The sequence below is a fragment of the Scaptodrosophila lebanonensis genome, unplaced genomic scaffold (assembly GCF_003285725.1).
Source record: "Scaptodrosophila lebanonensis strain 11010-0011.00,11010-0021.00 unplaced genomic scaffold, SlebRS2 tig00000168-arrow-arrow-pilon, whole genome shotgun sequence".
NCBI classification, from domain to species: domain Eukaryota; kingdom Metazoa; phylum Arthropoda; class Insecta; order Diptera; family Drosophilidae; genus Scaptodrosophila; species Scaptodrosophila lebanonensis.
Genome location: NW_022060601.1, coordinates 1,005,562 through 1,021,001, shown reverse-complemented (window position 1 = coordinate 1,021,001; position 15,440 = coordinate 1,005,562). Strand labels below are relative to the sequence as shown.

At 36.5% G+C, this 15,440-nt stretch overlaps 3 protein-coding genes and 1 long non-coding RNA gene across 5 annotated transcripts; 2 read left to right on the top strand and 2 right to left on the bottom strand.

Moving 5' to 3' along the window:
• Positions 1-363: 363 nt before the first annotated feature.
• On the bottom strand, positions 364-682 carry LOC115629881. The gene has a single exon (XM_030526478.1). The coding sequence runs from the start codon at positions 655-657 to the stop codon at positions 442-444; it is 216 nt and encodes a 71-aa protein (XP_030382338.1). The 5' UTR covers positions 658-682; the 3' UTR covers positions 364-441.
• Positions 683-9,885: 9,203 nt separating this feature from the next.
• On the top strand, positions 9,886-12,198 carry LOC115629856 (transcription factor grauzone-like). The gene is made up of 4 exons (XM_030526439.1): positions 9,886-10,062; positions 10,122-11,245; positions 11,311-11,695; positions 11,753-12,198. The coding sequence occupies exons 1-4, from the start codon at positions 9,946-9,948 to the stop codon at positions 12,053-12,055; spliced, it is 1,929 nt and encodes a 642-aa protein (XP_030382299.1). The 5' UTR covers positions 9,886-9,945; the 3' UTR covers positions 12,056-12,198.
• LOC115629857 (enhancer of yellow 2 transcription factor) lies at positions 12,091-12,718 on the bottom strand. 2 transcript variants are annotated; one of them, XM_030526442.1, is made up of 2 exons: positions 12,642-12,718; positions 12,091-12,565 (listed from the first exon to the last, which is right to left on the bottom strand). In XM_030526442.1, coding segments are annotated over exons 1-2 (267 nt in total). In that variant the 5' UTR covers positions 12,643-12,718; the 3' UTR covers positions 12,091-12,299. The 2 variants fall into 2 exon arrangements, with proteins under 2 accessions (XP_030382302.1, XP_030382301.1); XM_030526441.1 differs by lacking the exon at positions 12,642-12,718 and having other exon boundaries at positions 12,091-12,584.
• A 1,076-nt stretch (positions 12,719-13,794) lies between these two features.
• LOC115629882 lies at positions 13,795-15,042 on the top strand. Its single transcript, XR_003995950.1, has 3 exons — positions 13,795-13,885; positions 13,938-14,118; positions 14,177-15,042. It is a non-coding gene; the product is annotated as an uncharacterized LOC115629882 (long non-coding RNA).
• The last annotated feature ends 398 nt before the right edge of the window (positions 15,043-15,440 follow it).

The following is a 15,440-nucleotide window of genomic DNA, read 5'->3' as shown; positions in this document are numbered from 1 at the left end:
CAGCGCTTTTCGTGGGAACAATCTCCACATCAACGAGAGCAAGTACAGGTAGAGGAACGGCCGCGGCAGCGACGTCACAAAGGAATAGGTGTGCAATAATAAGACAATTCTAAATTAGCATCTAGGTCTGATTTGTTAATCCATTAAATAAGACCTGTTGGTCTTACATAAACTATTTTTTCATATGCGCAAACATGTTTTGGTTTATCATGTATGTATGCATTTGCTCTTTGGTTGCCCAATTTAAAGTCTGCTGATCATAAAGTAAACCACACATGACATTGGTAATTTTGAGTCATATTTTTCAGGCGACCAAATTCATTGAATTCCCTTCATTACACAACACACTCGCAAATGAGACTCTTCCAGACCAGTTCAAATATTGAACATTTATATAGGTTATATTGAATCACAAATATTTTGAAAAACAAGAAAATTCCTTTAATATTTTAGCTCCTTGGCCTTGTCATGTGCACCCTCGTCGAGCAGTTTTACCTCGGCCTGTTGTTTTTCCGGACGTATCACAGTGTAGTAGTGGTAATACCGCATGCCAAGCATATATGTGCCATAAATCGTAACGCCGATACATGCGTAGACTGCACCACGGTGTAATTTATCCAGCAAATTACTTGCTTTCAATGGTTTTTTTTGCATCATGAATTCCACACAAATGCTGCTACTGATATTGTTACTAGTTTTGTGTAGGGCTGCCGCTCTTTGAAAATCAAATGTACCTTTATTTAATACCAAATATACCAAGTGACCAAAAAAATTTTGAAATGTATTTATTAGCGTTATAAATTACCTAGCCGAAAATAAACCCTTTCCTTTCATATCCTACAGCAGAAAGCCTAAAAATAATAATAAGCTTCCTAAAAAAAACCAAACTATACAACAAAAATTTAAGGCTAATACATATAAACGTCTCAATATTATAAATATAAATAATGTAAATAGTACAATTAGTTAATATATAATTATATTAATACTATAATTGTAAGTAAAATGCAAGCAAATATAGCTTAAGGCCATGGTATGCAGTCTATAAACCCCTGTTAACTTATAGTTCTAACTTTAAGTTAGCCCATTAAACAAATAAAATAAAATATTATAGCGGGGAGAATTTTACTGGCCTGCACGAGGCTCATTCATTGTGATGCACATCGAAATGGCGATATTGGTATTAAGATGCATTAAGTAAAGTCCAATATAACTCTCAATGCTATACGAGCCCTAACCACTATTAATTGGTACGGCAAGGTTTTTTTGGACAGTGCAACTTTCAATGACTCATATTTATTTGTAGGCGATGATTGCCCAAACATATTTATACTTTTTAAAAAGGTCATTGAATTACCTTTAATTTCATATCAAAACATGCACAAGTTTCATATCAACAAAATGAAAAAACTCAATTTAAATAAAACTTTCATAATACACGAAATATTTTGACCATTATTAATTGGTACGGCAACATTATATATTCATTAAAACTGAGTAACATCTCCTTTATTTTTAATAACACCCTGAATTCTCTTCTGCATGGTATTTACTAATTTAAGGCATTCTTCTGGAGTTATGGAATCCCAAATTTCCTGAATTTTTGATTTTAGTCCTGACAGAGTACGCTGTGGGTCATTCCTCAGCTTTCTTTTGATGATTGCCCACAAGTTTTCTATTGGGCTTAGATCTGGGCTTGATGACGGCCAATCTAAGACATCAATTCCATTTTCTTGAAGCCAATTTTTGGTTGTTTTTGCGGTGTGTGGTGATGCACCATCCTGTTGAAAGGTATATTCCCCACAATCAGAAAGCTTTGGTATTGATGGAAGGAGATTACTTTGAAGGATACACTTGTATTTTTCTGCATTTACAGTTCCATCGATAAAGTAAAGTTGTCCCACACCTTTGGCTGACATGCATCCCCACACCATTGTGCTCGTTGGAAACTTGACTGTACGTTTAAGACAATCTTTGTGATATGCCTCCGTATGTTTTCGTATTACTCGTTTTCGAGCATCACCGACACACACATCAAATTTGGATTCATCGCTAAAAATTATAGAATGCCAACGCCTCTGTTCCCAATTCTGCCTTTGTCTTGCCCATAGCAATCGTTTTTTCATCTGCAAAGCTGTGAGCAATGGTTTTTCTTTGGCCTAAAAACACCAACATATATTAATTGTACAGAAAAAATTATCTGTTATGCTAAGCAGGAACCGCAATCATACCTTATAGAAGCCATATTCAATTATTTTCATTTGCTGTCGAGTCCATTCTCGTTTCACTGTTTTCTCAATTTTTGCAGACAGTTTTGCCGATATATCTCTCACAGTACTTCGCCGATTTTCCTTTATTATACTCGACAAACTTCTTTTGTCACGCGAAGTAACTTTTGAGACTTTTTAGAATTATAGCTCGAACTTCCTCACAAACTGGCTTGCCACGTGCCATCGTGCACATAAATCAGAGAATAAAACTAAAACTACAACTAAATGTCATATGTTTTTACTTTTCCTTCATCACAATATTCTATTTACCGTTACTTGTCCAGTTTTTGTTTAAATTTTACATTTTTCACCGTTTTTTTTTTTTGACAAATAATGTTGCCGTACCAATTAATAATGGTCAAAATATTTCGTGTTGATTTCATTTAGTTGATATGAAACTTCTGCATGTTTTGATATGAAATTAAAGGTAATTCAATGACCTTTTTAAAAAGTATAAATATGTTTGGGCAATCATCGCCTACAAATAAATATGAGTCATTGAAAAAAACCTTGCCGTACCAATTAATAGTGGTTAGGGCTCGTATATGTGGAGCGCATAAATTTTTAATGCGATACATCGGACAATTCTCATCTCTGTATTTTGCGAATTATTCCTTTTTTATTTAAAAACAAGTAAAAAAGCAAAGGTCGGGTGTCCCGACTTTGAAATACTCTGTACATATGTTTACAATAATTATAGAAAATAAAAAAAATTAAGAAAATTTAAAAAAAACAAGTAAAAAAGCTAAAGTCGGGTGTCCCGACTTTGAAATACTCTATACATATGTCTAAAATAATTATAAAATTTAAAAAAATTAATAAAATTTAAAAAAAATTGGATCGATTTTACCTCTTGCGGTATTTGAACTCACGTAAAGGGTGTATAATTGCACATATACAAAGCAATTGCATCTATGTGAGTGTATGTATGTATATATGCTCGTATATTCGTGTCTCTGTAAGCATGTTCGCAGTCAACCAAAGCACCAGCATCAACAACAGCCGCGGGCAGCGCTTGGGCAGCGCTGCAGCAGCAAATATATTTATGGCTATAACTTCTTGTTAAATTGGTCTATCATAGTTGGCATACGGACACATAATAACTAACTGGGGGTATTTGCAAAATTTTATTTCGAAATTCCAAGAATTACGGGAGTTAGAGAAAATCGCGATTTGCATGGGAGATGGGGGCAAGGAGGGAAATTCCAAAAAACACATTTTCTGCGTATTCACATAAGGCATCTTGGACTTTAAATTTGATATCCCTAGGTCTTACAGTCTCCGAGATATAGGTGATTATACGAACGGCGTTACGGAAAAGTACGGGAAGTGGGGGGGAAAATCAAAAAATAAAACAAACTTGCACAGCGTACATACATATCGCATCTTTGTGCAAAGTTGGTGTCTCTACCTCTTATAGTCTCTGAGATCCAGGTGTTCATACGGACGGACAGACAGACAGACAGTGCTAGATCGACTCGTCTTGTCACGCTGATCAAGAATATATATACTTTGTGGGGTCTGCCACGCATCCTTCTGCCTGTTACATTTTTCAGTTCCCGCAAACATAATATACTTCTGTACATTTCATGTACAGAGTATAAAACAAGATAGAACGCTACAGTCGAGCAAGCCCGACAGTAAAATAGCCTGTACTCTCCACAAAAAGGAAATTATTAAAAAAAATTAATGAATTAATTAATTAAAATTAATTAATTAAAATTAATTAATTAAATTAAATTAGAATACATGTTTAAGTTCAGTTTTAACAGCATACATTTACATTACGTACCTATGCGTGTATGTATGCAGCACAAAGTTGAACCAAAGCAGCAACAACAACAACAGCTGCGGGCAGCGCTGCCGACAGATCTGCAGGCAGCGCATGAGCAGCGATTTTTACTTATGGCTATAACTTTCTTCAGAATTGACCTATCATGATGAAATTTGGCACACATTAGTACTAACTGGATGTACCTACCAAAATTGATTTCAAAATTCCGAGAATTACGGAAGTTATAAGAAAAAACACGAATTGTGGGGGAGTGGGGGGGTGTATCAGAAAAAATAAACAAACTCGATCTGCCTAGGGCTTATAGGAACCTTGATACCAATTTTGGTTATCCTAGCTCTTGTACTTACTGAGATCCTTGCGTTCATACAGACAGACGGACAGACAGACGGACATGGCTATATCGACTCGTCTTCTCATCCTGATCAAGAATATATATACTTTGTGGGGTCTGCCACGCCTACTTCTGTGTGTTACATACATGCGCACAAAACTAGTATAGCCTTTCACCCTTTGGGTACAGGCTATAAAAAGAATTGGCTTATATCGATACAAATCGATTTTCAATACGAACTATATTGCCGATATTTGATATTTTCGCTAAGATCTTTTCCCCGATATTAATATCGGACTTTTCTTTTCGATGTGCATCCCTAGATTTCGCACCTATTAGAGCATAAGTATCGATAGTCCAGAGTTATGGAAAAGTACTAATGGCTGCTGAGTCGTGGAAGGGAAGAAAATTTTTAAATACGCCCGTACTGCGTACCTATGTATGTATGTATGTATATAAGGCAGGGCTTAATAGAATCATCTTGATATCCTGATCAAGAATATATTTATAAATATACACTGCTGATCTTAGGTTAGACGCACGCTTACTTGCATTAAAAAATATTTATTACTTCAATGATGATACACGAAAGTTATATTCAAATGCCTTGGGTATTCAATGATACATTAAGTATATTATTCGAATGATTAAAAAAATTGGATAAAATTATGTTGTTCAAACATTTTCTTAAAGCTACCTAAAATAAGTAAATTTTTATTTAATTTAATTAATATAATTTTTTAAAATTAATTAAAAATTTTTTTTTTTCCTTTTTGGTGGGAGGTACAGGATATTTAAGAGTTGAGCTTAGCATTCCTTTCTTGTTTTCATTAGAACATGAATTACTGAGTAAGTATGCTAATTTAAATGTTGTGCAAATGCATAAGTTGACCGGTATACCTTTGCCAAGTTGTACAGCTTTTAATTCTATAAATTACTTTCATACTAGATAACACATCTCTAACACATCTCTATATATATAAAACAGTTTGTCCTGACTGACTGATTGGTGATCAACGTACAGCCCAAACGGTAAAAGCTAAGGAAGCTAAGAAGTGATTTTGGAAATTTCGAGGTCCAAAGGGGGGAAAACAGGCTCCAAAATTTGTATACATGGTTTTTTTGGAGACTGAAATATGGGAGTTTTCTTGTAAAAAAAATGGGGCACAAAAGGAAACCGCGTCAACAGCCCAAACGGTAAAAGCTAGGAAGCCGAAATTTGGGCTCAAGTATCCTATCATAGTGTAGGTGCGCACTAAGAAGGGACTTAGGGAAATTCGAGCTCCAAAGGGGGGAGAACGAGCTCCAAAGTTTGTTTGAAAAATCTTCAGTTTTTCACCAATCAACTTTAATTTGATTTTTATAATCTGATTGAATTTTATAATCTATAAAAGAATACAAACAAAACTGCATACTCGGGTTTTCGAAATTTGTGGTGGAGCTTGAATTATTGGGGTTTTAATATTTATTCACCTTTTCAAATGAAAAGTTTGTGTTATAAAATGTTTCCGATCGATTTCAAATTTGGGGACTGTAATCTACAAAACTAAATCTACAACTTTGCGTTCAAGGATTTTCAAAATATGCATTTTACAAATGCAGGCAGAACAAACAATACAAAATATCAAACAGTTGGGGACAACTAAGTATACAAAAACACACACACACATACATACAATGAGCTGTTCGTATAGTTGCGTGCTAACAATTGAAATAGCCAAAGCAAAATGTGAGACACTAATGTGTGAATGTACGCACATACATACATATGTACACATCTATATATGTATGTATGTTCATTCGTCTTGCACTGACAGAACAAGAAATGTTGATTAATTAAAAATTATTGATTTCTTCTAGTTGATCTCAATAAATTATAAGATGTTATTATTTAAATTTTCTCTTAATTGCATTCAAACTTCGATGGAATTATTGATTGTATCGACGGATTCAACTATCGATAGTTTTGATGCTCCGACACATGCCCATCTCTAGCATCTCAGCTGATCGCATATTTACAGCGACTTACCGTTTTAGTGTTAGCTAACAACGCTACAAATGTATTCTGAACAAATCTAAGAGTCATTTACTGTTAAGCCTATTTTGTGAGTGTATTTATGCGATTTACAAAAGCAGAAACAACACACCATTTACAATCACAACAATCATATTTGGAATTGAAGACACAAATTAGTGTTGAATTAAAAAATTTAATACATACTTATATATGTACGTATGTATGTATATAGGCGGATAACACCTGCATGAAAAATTTGAATGTATGTACATATCAGCGTTACCGAACGCTCCAATTTTGGCGGGACGTCCCGATTTATAGATCAAAATAAAATGTCCCACGTCGGACTTTTCGGGGATAACTCGACCGTGCGTACAACGTACTGAGGAAGCACACAGTTAAGTCAGGACTTGTAATGGTCGCCTGCATCCAAAATGAATTTTCTACTTTTATCGCAGCTCGGTGCTACAAAATTAGCACTGGCGATAAAAAGGGCTAATATTTGTCCCAAAGCTTCAGGCCCTTATCAGCTGTATTACTCCGAAAGCTTTTGGTTGTACAACTCTGGCTTTTGGTTGGAATAGCAAGCGCAACCGACTTCACCTATTTCCCTAGAATCAGACTATAGAAGGCCTGCTCGTGCTTCAAACTCCCTCTCTTTTGATCGACATACTTCTGGCCTAGAACCACGGCGTATCCACGCCCGCAGCCATAATCAATTCCAAAGGGAACCAACCTTCACTGCGGCTGGTCCTTCTATTGGCAACACGAGGTTTCAGCGCTGAACCTAATCAGTACGCATCCGAGGCTAAATGTGAAGCATCTGGCCTAACTATTCTACATAAAGTGGAGCGAAGTCCATTGCGGACACGCAAATTAGCAACCAATCCATGAAAATATCATTAAAAAAAAAAAAAAAATTTGAAACATAAGAAAATGTAAAAGTCCAGAAAGTGTGTGAATAGTGCCTCCAAATGTACAGCTATAAGTACCTATGTACAAATTTTTCTTGGTATATTTTTTGTCGTCTCCAAAAATGCTTAGTTGAGCGACTGCAGTGGTTTTCTTTGTTTTTTTTTTTAACGACCCTTGCCAAGATCAGTGCTTAAACCTAAAGAAAAGAAAGAAAGAAAAAAACAAGAATATAATTCCAAAACCCAAAATTTCCAAAGACATGTGTAAAGTTAATCAAAGTCAGCACTAAATATAAAATCCCAAAGAAATACATTCAAGTAATGTATTTAAGCGAGTCAACGCTGAATATAAAAATATAATGAAATGTTAAGTGATCTAAGCATTTAAATTAAATGCATACATATACATATGTCATGCACCTATTTATTGCACTTATTCCCAACAACAACAACACCATTGCTGGAGGGCCCTTCATCGCTGGAGTTTGCATATAAGTTTTACATACCAAGGTCAATGCACCTTGAATGCACTGATCGCGGTACTGCCCTACCTCACTATCGCTAATGTGAGCTTTTTTTTTGTTCGTTTTTAATTGCATTTTAAATCAACTTGCGCTGCATCGGGCAGCTCACTTGTTTTGCATATTTGATACTGATGATCTAATATACAAGTAAAGTAGCAAACTAAATATTAATTGATAAAGCACTGCACATATACTTTCGGACAAGACAAATATCTATATGTACAAAACTTATGATTATATTTTAAACACATGGTATAACTTTATATATATGTATACCTCCAATGTATATAATTATAATGTAAACTCTATTTTCACATTGATTCGTTGATAGTTGCAATGAAGCCAGTAAGCTCTATAACATTTTTTTGTTTCGATCTTTTGCTAGTTGTATAAGCTCCGTTATAAATATTACCCATTAATAAATACTGAAGAATGAATCATTTTTATTTTCAAATGAGTTGGTAACGTATGTTATTATTTTTTCTGATGACATGGTGACATAGTGTAGCTAGAACATGTGCTTTAGGGGAACTCCATAAACAATACTCGCATTGGTTGGGTGGGTATAAGCCGCGAGCATCGACTACCATCATCAGATCTCGCAAGCACACTAGGTATATATTCCGTCTGCTATACCGTCAGTTTTCCTCTCCGGTTTATTTGGCCTTTGATTTGTTTAATTGTTTTGTTGGAAGTAGGCCTTCCAAAATTTAGTTTCAGCAGCTCTATAATAATTTAATTTATATACATAAAGTCTTCAGGACACAGTTTAGAGAGCGTCGAAAGAAGAATATAGAATAGCCCAGCAAAGACGGGCAAGATCTGCTAGTACATACATATATGTATGTATATATGAATGTACCTATAACCATACATAGTATGAAGGTGTTTTTCCTTGATTTTTAGACGCTACAGCTTCAGCTTTTCTGATTTAACGGTGAACAGTTGAAAGGCTTGCTTTATCTTGACTGCTGACTTTGTCGAATTGGAAGCAATTCTAACAATTTTGCGTTCTGATTGTTCAGTTAGTGCTTTTGAGTGTTTTCGACATGCCTCTGGATCCTTTAAATATCTTTCAACAGCTGTGGAGCTATGCTTCCTCCCTTTGGCAATGTTTCGATTGATTAGATAGTCCTTGGGAGTGAAAGAAGCGTTCTCTTTTGTTCACTTTGTATAGACCAGGGTATATCAATTTACAGAGTAGTGCTGCCAACTTTTTAGAAGGAGTAAAAGGTGTTTTGGACGGGTTAGAGGGTGAATTAAAGATACAAATTTTTACAAAAAAAGTAAAAAAAAGCTACATTTCATTTTACAAAAAAATCCTTAAAAAATGTATTTCTCAAGGTTTTTCATCTTGTTGAATATTTTAAATGATATTTGGGCATTTTGTTCTGTGTCGTCGTATGCGCTTTCAAAAAAGCAACAAATAGGTACAGCGCTGCTTCTTGCTTCGATGACTTCACGGGCCAGCAACAAAATCAATTTTGTATTTCTGCTGAAACGCGCCCATAGAATGCATGTTTTTTCTTGTAAGCGAGCCAAAAATCTGTATTTTTCCTTGTGTTGCTTCGGCCTGAATGCATTTACACCTTTACAAATAACGCGATTGTTTCAACTCGTGAAAAAAAATGACGAAGGTGCCACGTATTCACTTCTTTTTACATAAATGTTGGCAAAATTACAAAAATTTAATGTATTTTTAAAAACCCAAAATTCCCGTTTCCAGTAATTTTGAATGTTTTTCCATAAATTCATTTCAAAAACAGCCAGATTTTACGGGAAAAAAAATCAAATTGGCAACACTGGTCCTTTGTTAAGCCAAAGCATACTTTTGTGTTAATTACTAAGTACATACATATGTTACTTTCTTAAAAAAAGCTGTAGTCGGCAACGTGTTTACGATGTATTAGTCATTGGATGGTAAGGCTGGTAGAAAATCGTCGATTACGAGTGAGCATAAACGAAATGTAAACAAATAATGGTGCTACCAGACCTAGAAAAATTAAGGTCATAATTGTTTTAACTAAATGGTAATGGTGCTGGCCGATTTGTTCATTTTATATAGTTCACTTTATAAATTCAGTAAGAAAGAAAATGATATGTCGCTTGTGCCTGTGTGAGTGCGATCGGGATGCCTTTTTGCCCATCTTTAATGAAGATAGCAAGGCCCATGGACTGTCCAAATTAATAGCAAAATACTTTCAAATCGAGGTGAGTCTTTAAAATGGAATACGAATGTCGCATAAAAAGATTTGTCCTCTCCGTCGCAGGTGACAAGAACCGACCCGGTGTCAATAAACGTATGCATATTATGCTGGCGCCATCTAAGCGACTTCGAACATTTCTGCGCGATGGTGGCCGACAAACAGCAAGCCTTGCAGCTGAAGACAGAGCCACCAGAGCCCGGCTTAATAGTTTGGAACACAGAGTGCGCAATGGAGTCGAATCATGTAGTTGGGGATGTTAAAGATCACATCCTTTGCGAGCCTGAAATTGATGCGGCACTGCACAATTTTAGCAGCGATAAGGATGATAGGCACGATTACAGCAATAGCAGCGACCCCAATAACGAATGTGACAGATTTGAGCAGACTGATACAGAGGATACTGCAACAGCTGCACAACAAATAACTCCATCAGACAGCTCAAAGAATTCAAAAGGAAGAGGAAGACCACGTCTCAAAAGACTTCAAAAGATAACAGCCATGAAGTATGAAAAGCACAAACAGACCAAGGTAGTACCAGTGCCACTCAGTACATTGCGTGAATCAAGGGCACGTGCTCGTGAACTGAAACGCAACACCGATGCATCATCAGCAGCAATAGACCAGAGCACTTGCAGACCGGCCCCAATTGTGGCTGAAGCTACCGACAAGTTGAGCACTTCGCCTAAACTTTCTTCTGTAGGAAAAAAGGCAAAGCGCGGACGCCCCAAGGGGCCATCTAAAGTGCAACCAGCCAACTTGGAAGCTAAGCGCAGCACTATAAGGGAAATGGATGATTATATATCGGCCAATGTTAGGTTAGATTGTTGCTTGTGTGCTGCACCGCTACAGGACTTCACCGATCTTAAGCGTCACTTCCGGATAGAGCATAACTGCACCGGGTATATGCAGTGCTGTAATAATCGCTACAAGAAGCGTACTCTATATGTGGACCACCTCCACTACCACAAGGATCCCGAATACTTCAGCTGCAAACCATGCCACAAGAACTTCCTTAATCGCAACAGTCAAGACATGCACATGCTACGCTTTCACTCTGAACAGCAGGAGCTTGTGCATCAGTGTGAAGTTTGTGAAGCACGTTTTGCTAAGAAATTCTTGCTGACCATGCATTTAAAGGGTCACAAAGGAACTGAGCGCCCAGAAGCTTGCGAAACCTGTGCAAAGACGTACGTTGCAGCATTACTGATGCATCCATCCATCCTTTTCACTTTTCATCGAATATTTCTTGCAGTTTCCGCACCAAGATTGAGCTAGCCGCACACGAGAAGCGCATGCATGACGCAGACTTCACACCCGTCATTTGCGACATATGCGGGGTAAACTTTCGTTCCAAGGCTAATTTTCTCATTCATAAGAAGTCGCTGCATCCAGACGGACCTGTGCCAGAGGTTCAGTGCCATCTATGTGGCCGATGGCTTCGTGATGAGCGCAGTCTGCGAAAGCACCTCGTACGCCATGATGACCGCGAAGGTAACAATAAATACAATTGCAAGCTGTGTGGCGCTGAAAAGTCATCTCGGGTCGCTTTAAGTAGTCACATGCGCTACCACCATTCGAGCAAGCGACATAAGTGCACGCTCTGCAGCAAGGAATTTAAATTGCCCCGTGCTCTCGCGGTGAGTTTTTTAAACCGCTTCGCTAATTAGTTATGCAGCTGTTTTTCCCTTCAATAGGAACACATGGCTACGCATACAGGCGTGGACCTCTACTCTTGCCCGTTTTGTACTCGCACTTTTAAGTCGCACGCTAATATGCACAACCATAAGAAAAAAATGCATCCCAACGAGTGGGTGCGAAAGTACACGCAGCCAAGTGCCCTTGGTGTAACGACTTCTACTTCGTTGCCACCTCCTTTGCAGGGCATTGTCAGTGGCGTTGACGACGATTTAAGTGCGATAGACGAGTCCCAACAAACAAGCACCTCTTCACATGCTGCTGTCGCAGTCTATGACATCATCAATCTTAGTGCTAGCTAAATAATGACTTGGTTTACACCAAGAAGGCGAACTCGTGAGGATTCCCACACATTGTTATTGATATGTTGATACTATGTACATATATGTATGTGAATTTGACCTAATAAGCGTGTTGCACATACAATCAGTTGTTTAAGCATAAATCTAAAGTATTTTCGTATAAAAAACAGCAAATGTAATTGTAATAAGGTGTGGGAGGCATTTGGTACGTAAGTACATATTAAAATGGGCAAAAGCTTGCAACCTATATGTCGGCGTCATTCTCGGCTAGAATGGTGCGTATCTTCATGAGCAAGTCCATCTTTACAGCGTCTGGCACCAATGTGCGAGCTTTGGGCGTCACCTCAGTGATCAGCTGCTCCACCGTGATGCTGTTGTTGCCTCCTTTCTCAAGCAGAATGTTGCGGCACAGCAGCCGCACCTCATCCCGCCAACCACATTCGATGAGGCGATTGCAGAGCAGATCCTTGATTTTCGAACGGTCTCCCGTCAGCACCGTGTACTGATCCACTACATTAGAAACGGTCATGATAGTGAGTTAAATGTAAAAAGGCCAACCCAAAGGTAATTATTATATTAAAATTACTTCAACCAAGATGTGTGCGTTTCTGAGTGCCCGTGCTTGCGTTTACTAGAGATGTTATATTATCGATGATATTATCGATAAGAAATGTTTCATTAGCTACCGATACAAAGCCATTCCTAATGTCGATATCATATATGAATAAAAATAAATGAATGTCGCCGGTTAGTGCTTTGTCGTGATTTAATATTAAAATTAGTATATTTTAGTAATTGACCATAGTTATGATAGTTTAATGGCAGGTGTTGCCCTGTACATATGTATATGTACGTACCTATCATTTCCAGAAAACTAACGAACAACTTTGGTAAGTTCCGAAAGCTAGGGCATATATGGTGCGCGAAATAACGCATTTATTGTTGTTGCATCTGCAATATATATACATTTTTTTAATAGCCGGACGACGTATCTTTTGCGTGCGAAATTAGTAAATAGGACAGTTTAAACTTTGTTGTGATGCAGCTGTTGTAACAGCAGAGCTGCAGGCAGCGCATGAGCAGCGATTTTATTTATGGCTATAACTTTCTTCACAATTGACCTATCATGATGAAACTTGGCACTCGGACACATTAGTACTAGATGTAACTACCAAATTTGATTTCAAAATTCCGTTATAAAAAAAACACGAATCGCGGGGGAGTGGGGTGGTGTATCACAATAAAAAATAAACTGAACCTGCCTAGGACTTAGGGGAACCTCGATACCAAGTTTGGTTATTCTAGCTCTTGTACTTCCTGAGATCCTTGCGATCATACAGAAAGACGGACGGACATGGCTATATCGACTTGTCTTGTCATTCTGATCAATAATATATACACTTTGTGGGGTCTGCCACGCCTCCTTCTGTGTGTTACATACATGCGCACAAAACTAGTATAGCCTTTGTGTACAGGTTTTATAAAGTGAATAAATATTAAAACCCCAATAATTCAAGCTCCAAGACAAATATCGAAAAACCGAGTATGAAGTTTGGTGTTATAGATTATAAAAACCAAATTTGGAGCTCGTATCAATGGTTTACCATAAACTATCGAGTAAGTACCACCATCGATACTTTGACAGAATCAAATTAAGCGCAGTTGGCAGCCTCCTATGATCTTTTATGCGGCCTTGCCTTACCCAAATTATTCGTTCTTTATAAATTTACCCTCTTACAAATCATATACGGTTAGCAAATGCTGATGTGGTGGGAAGAGTATGGGAAGAGTATATAGAAAAGAGCGCCAAATCCATATTTACTACTGGAAGTAAGAAAAAGATGTAAAAAATTTTGAACAATACAAAAATACTTCGTTTTAGAGATGATATTATTCGCTGCACTTGTAAACAAACACACACAAGCATGCCTGAAAAATAGCCCTTTTACGCTAAATATTTCTTATACCCATTCCATTTTTAAGAAATATGCCTAATTTTTCAATACAAATACAGACAAATGCTTGGCCGCACGGGCACAGGTACAGTCATCTCCAGCAATATGGTAAGTGCACCATTACACGAACACGGCCTTTTAAAATGTTCTTCATTCTTTGTTTCAGCTTTGCTTGTGCTTTAATGTACCAGTTTACACTAAACTCAAAGTGCCCAATTTTTGCCATTTTTGTGCAAATAAATCATCTACAGATAAATTATGTCAAATAATGCTTTTTAACTAGAAAAATTTAGACATCAACAATAAGAAAAATAATCTAGTTGATAAACAAAGCGCACTGAAGTTTTTAGCGATCTAATTATGATAAAGCTGAATCTATGTGGCATTCAAAAGGTTGTTAAAAATTATTTTTGTTTTGGCTCGGATACCTGAATGTTGCCTTGCTTAAACAATACGATACAAGTATTCTATTTTTCTCAGAAGAAATGGTTTACAAACCACATGTGACAAAAAGCGTATGTTCAAATGCTTTTAAAATAAGTATTTCAACAGAAAATTCACATATTTGCGAAAGAGAAACGTATTACGAGCCTTAACAAATAAACAAAAATTATAAACATACATATATTAATTATTAATATGTTGTATTTTGTACATGGTAACGTTATACGAGCCTCAACAATATATTAACTGAATTATTTATAACTTACATTTTTGTTCAACAAGTAGGACCATGAAATACATACATATACCAATCTTGCTTTTCCGTTCATAACGTTATGCATAAAAGAGAAACAAATATAAACATGCATTTAATTTTTCGACACATAGTGTCTTTCAACCATGAAAGAAGGCCAGAAAGTTGTTTCCTAAGAAAATTCATGTAACATCATAAAAATTGTGTAATTCGACTAAGCCTATTGCTGATTTTACTCATTAAATATAACTTAATTGTATGGAAAATGCGACAAATAAACTGATGAAAGAAAGGGAAGAACTGCTTTTAATCATGAAAAAGAATAAGATAGAATACGAAACAAATATTTATGAAATTCCAAACTAGGCAAGATAATTCTGTTTCCTAAAGAAATTCATGTAAAATCATAACTATATATTGTCTAATGTGGCCAAGGGCATAGCTGATTTTACCCATTAAATATCACTACTATATGGAATAAAGGCAAATAAACTAATGAAAAAAGGACAAATTACTTTTCATCATGAAAAGGAAGAAGATAGAATACGAAACAAATATAAACATGCATTTAATTTTTCGACACATAGTGCCTTTCAACCATGAAAGAAGGCCAGAAAGTTGTTTCCTAAGAAAATTCATGTAACATCATAAAAATTGTCTAATTCGACTAAGCCTATTGTTGATTTTACTCATTAAATATAACTTAATTGTATGGAAAATGCGACAAATAAAC

What these genes read in the sequence shown, in the direction of transcription:
- LOC115629857 (XM_030526441.1), bottom strand. Translation starts at nt 12,584, where the DNA reads ATGACCGTTTCTAATGTAGTGGATCAGTACACGGTGCTGACGGGAGAC.
- LOC115629856 (XM_030526439.1), top strand. Translation starts at nt 9,946, where the DNA reads ATGATATGTCGCTTGTGCCTGTGTGAGTGCGATCGGGATGCCTTTTTG. An exon ending in CAAAATACTTTCAAATCGAG is followed by an intron (nt 10,063 to 10,121) that starts GTGAGTCTTTAA and finishes TCTCCGTCGCAG; the next exon opens with GTGACAAGAACCGACCCGGT. An exon ending in TGCGAAACCTGTGCAAAGAC is followed by an intron (nt 11,246 to 11,310) that starts GTACGTTGCAGC and finishes TATTTCTTGCAG; the next exon opens with TTTCCGCACCAAGATTGAGC.
- LOC115629881 (XM_030526478.1), bottom strand. Translation starts at nt 657, where the DNA reads ATGATGCAAAAAAAACCATTGAAAGCAAGTAATTTGCTGGATAAATTA.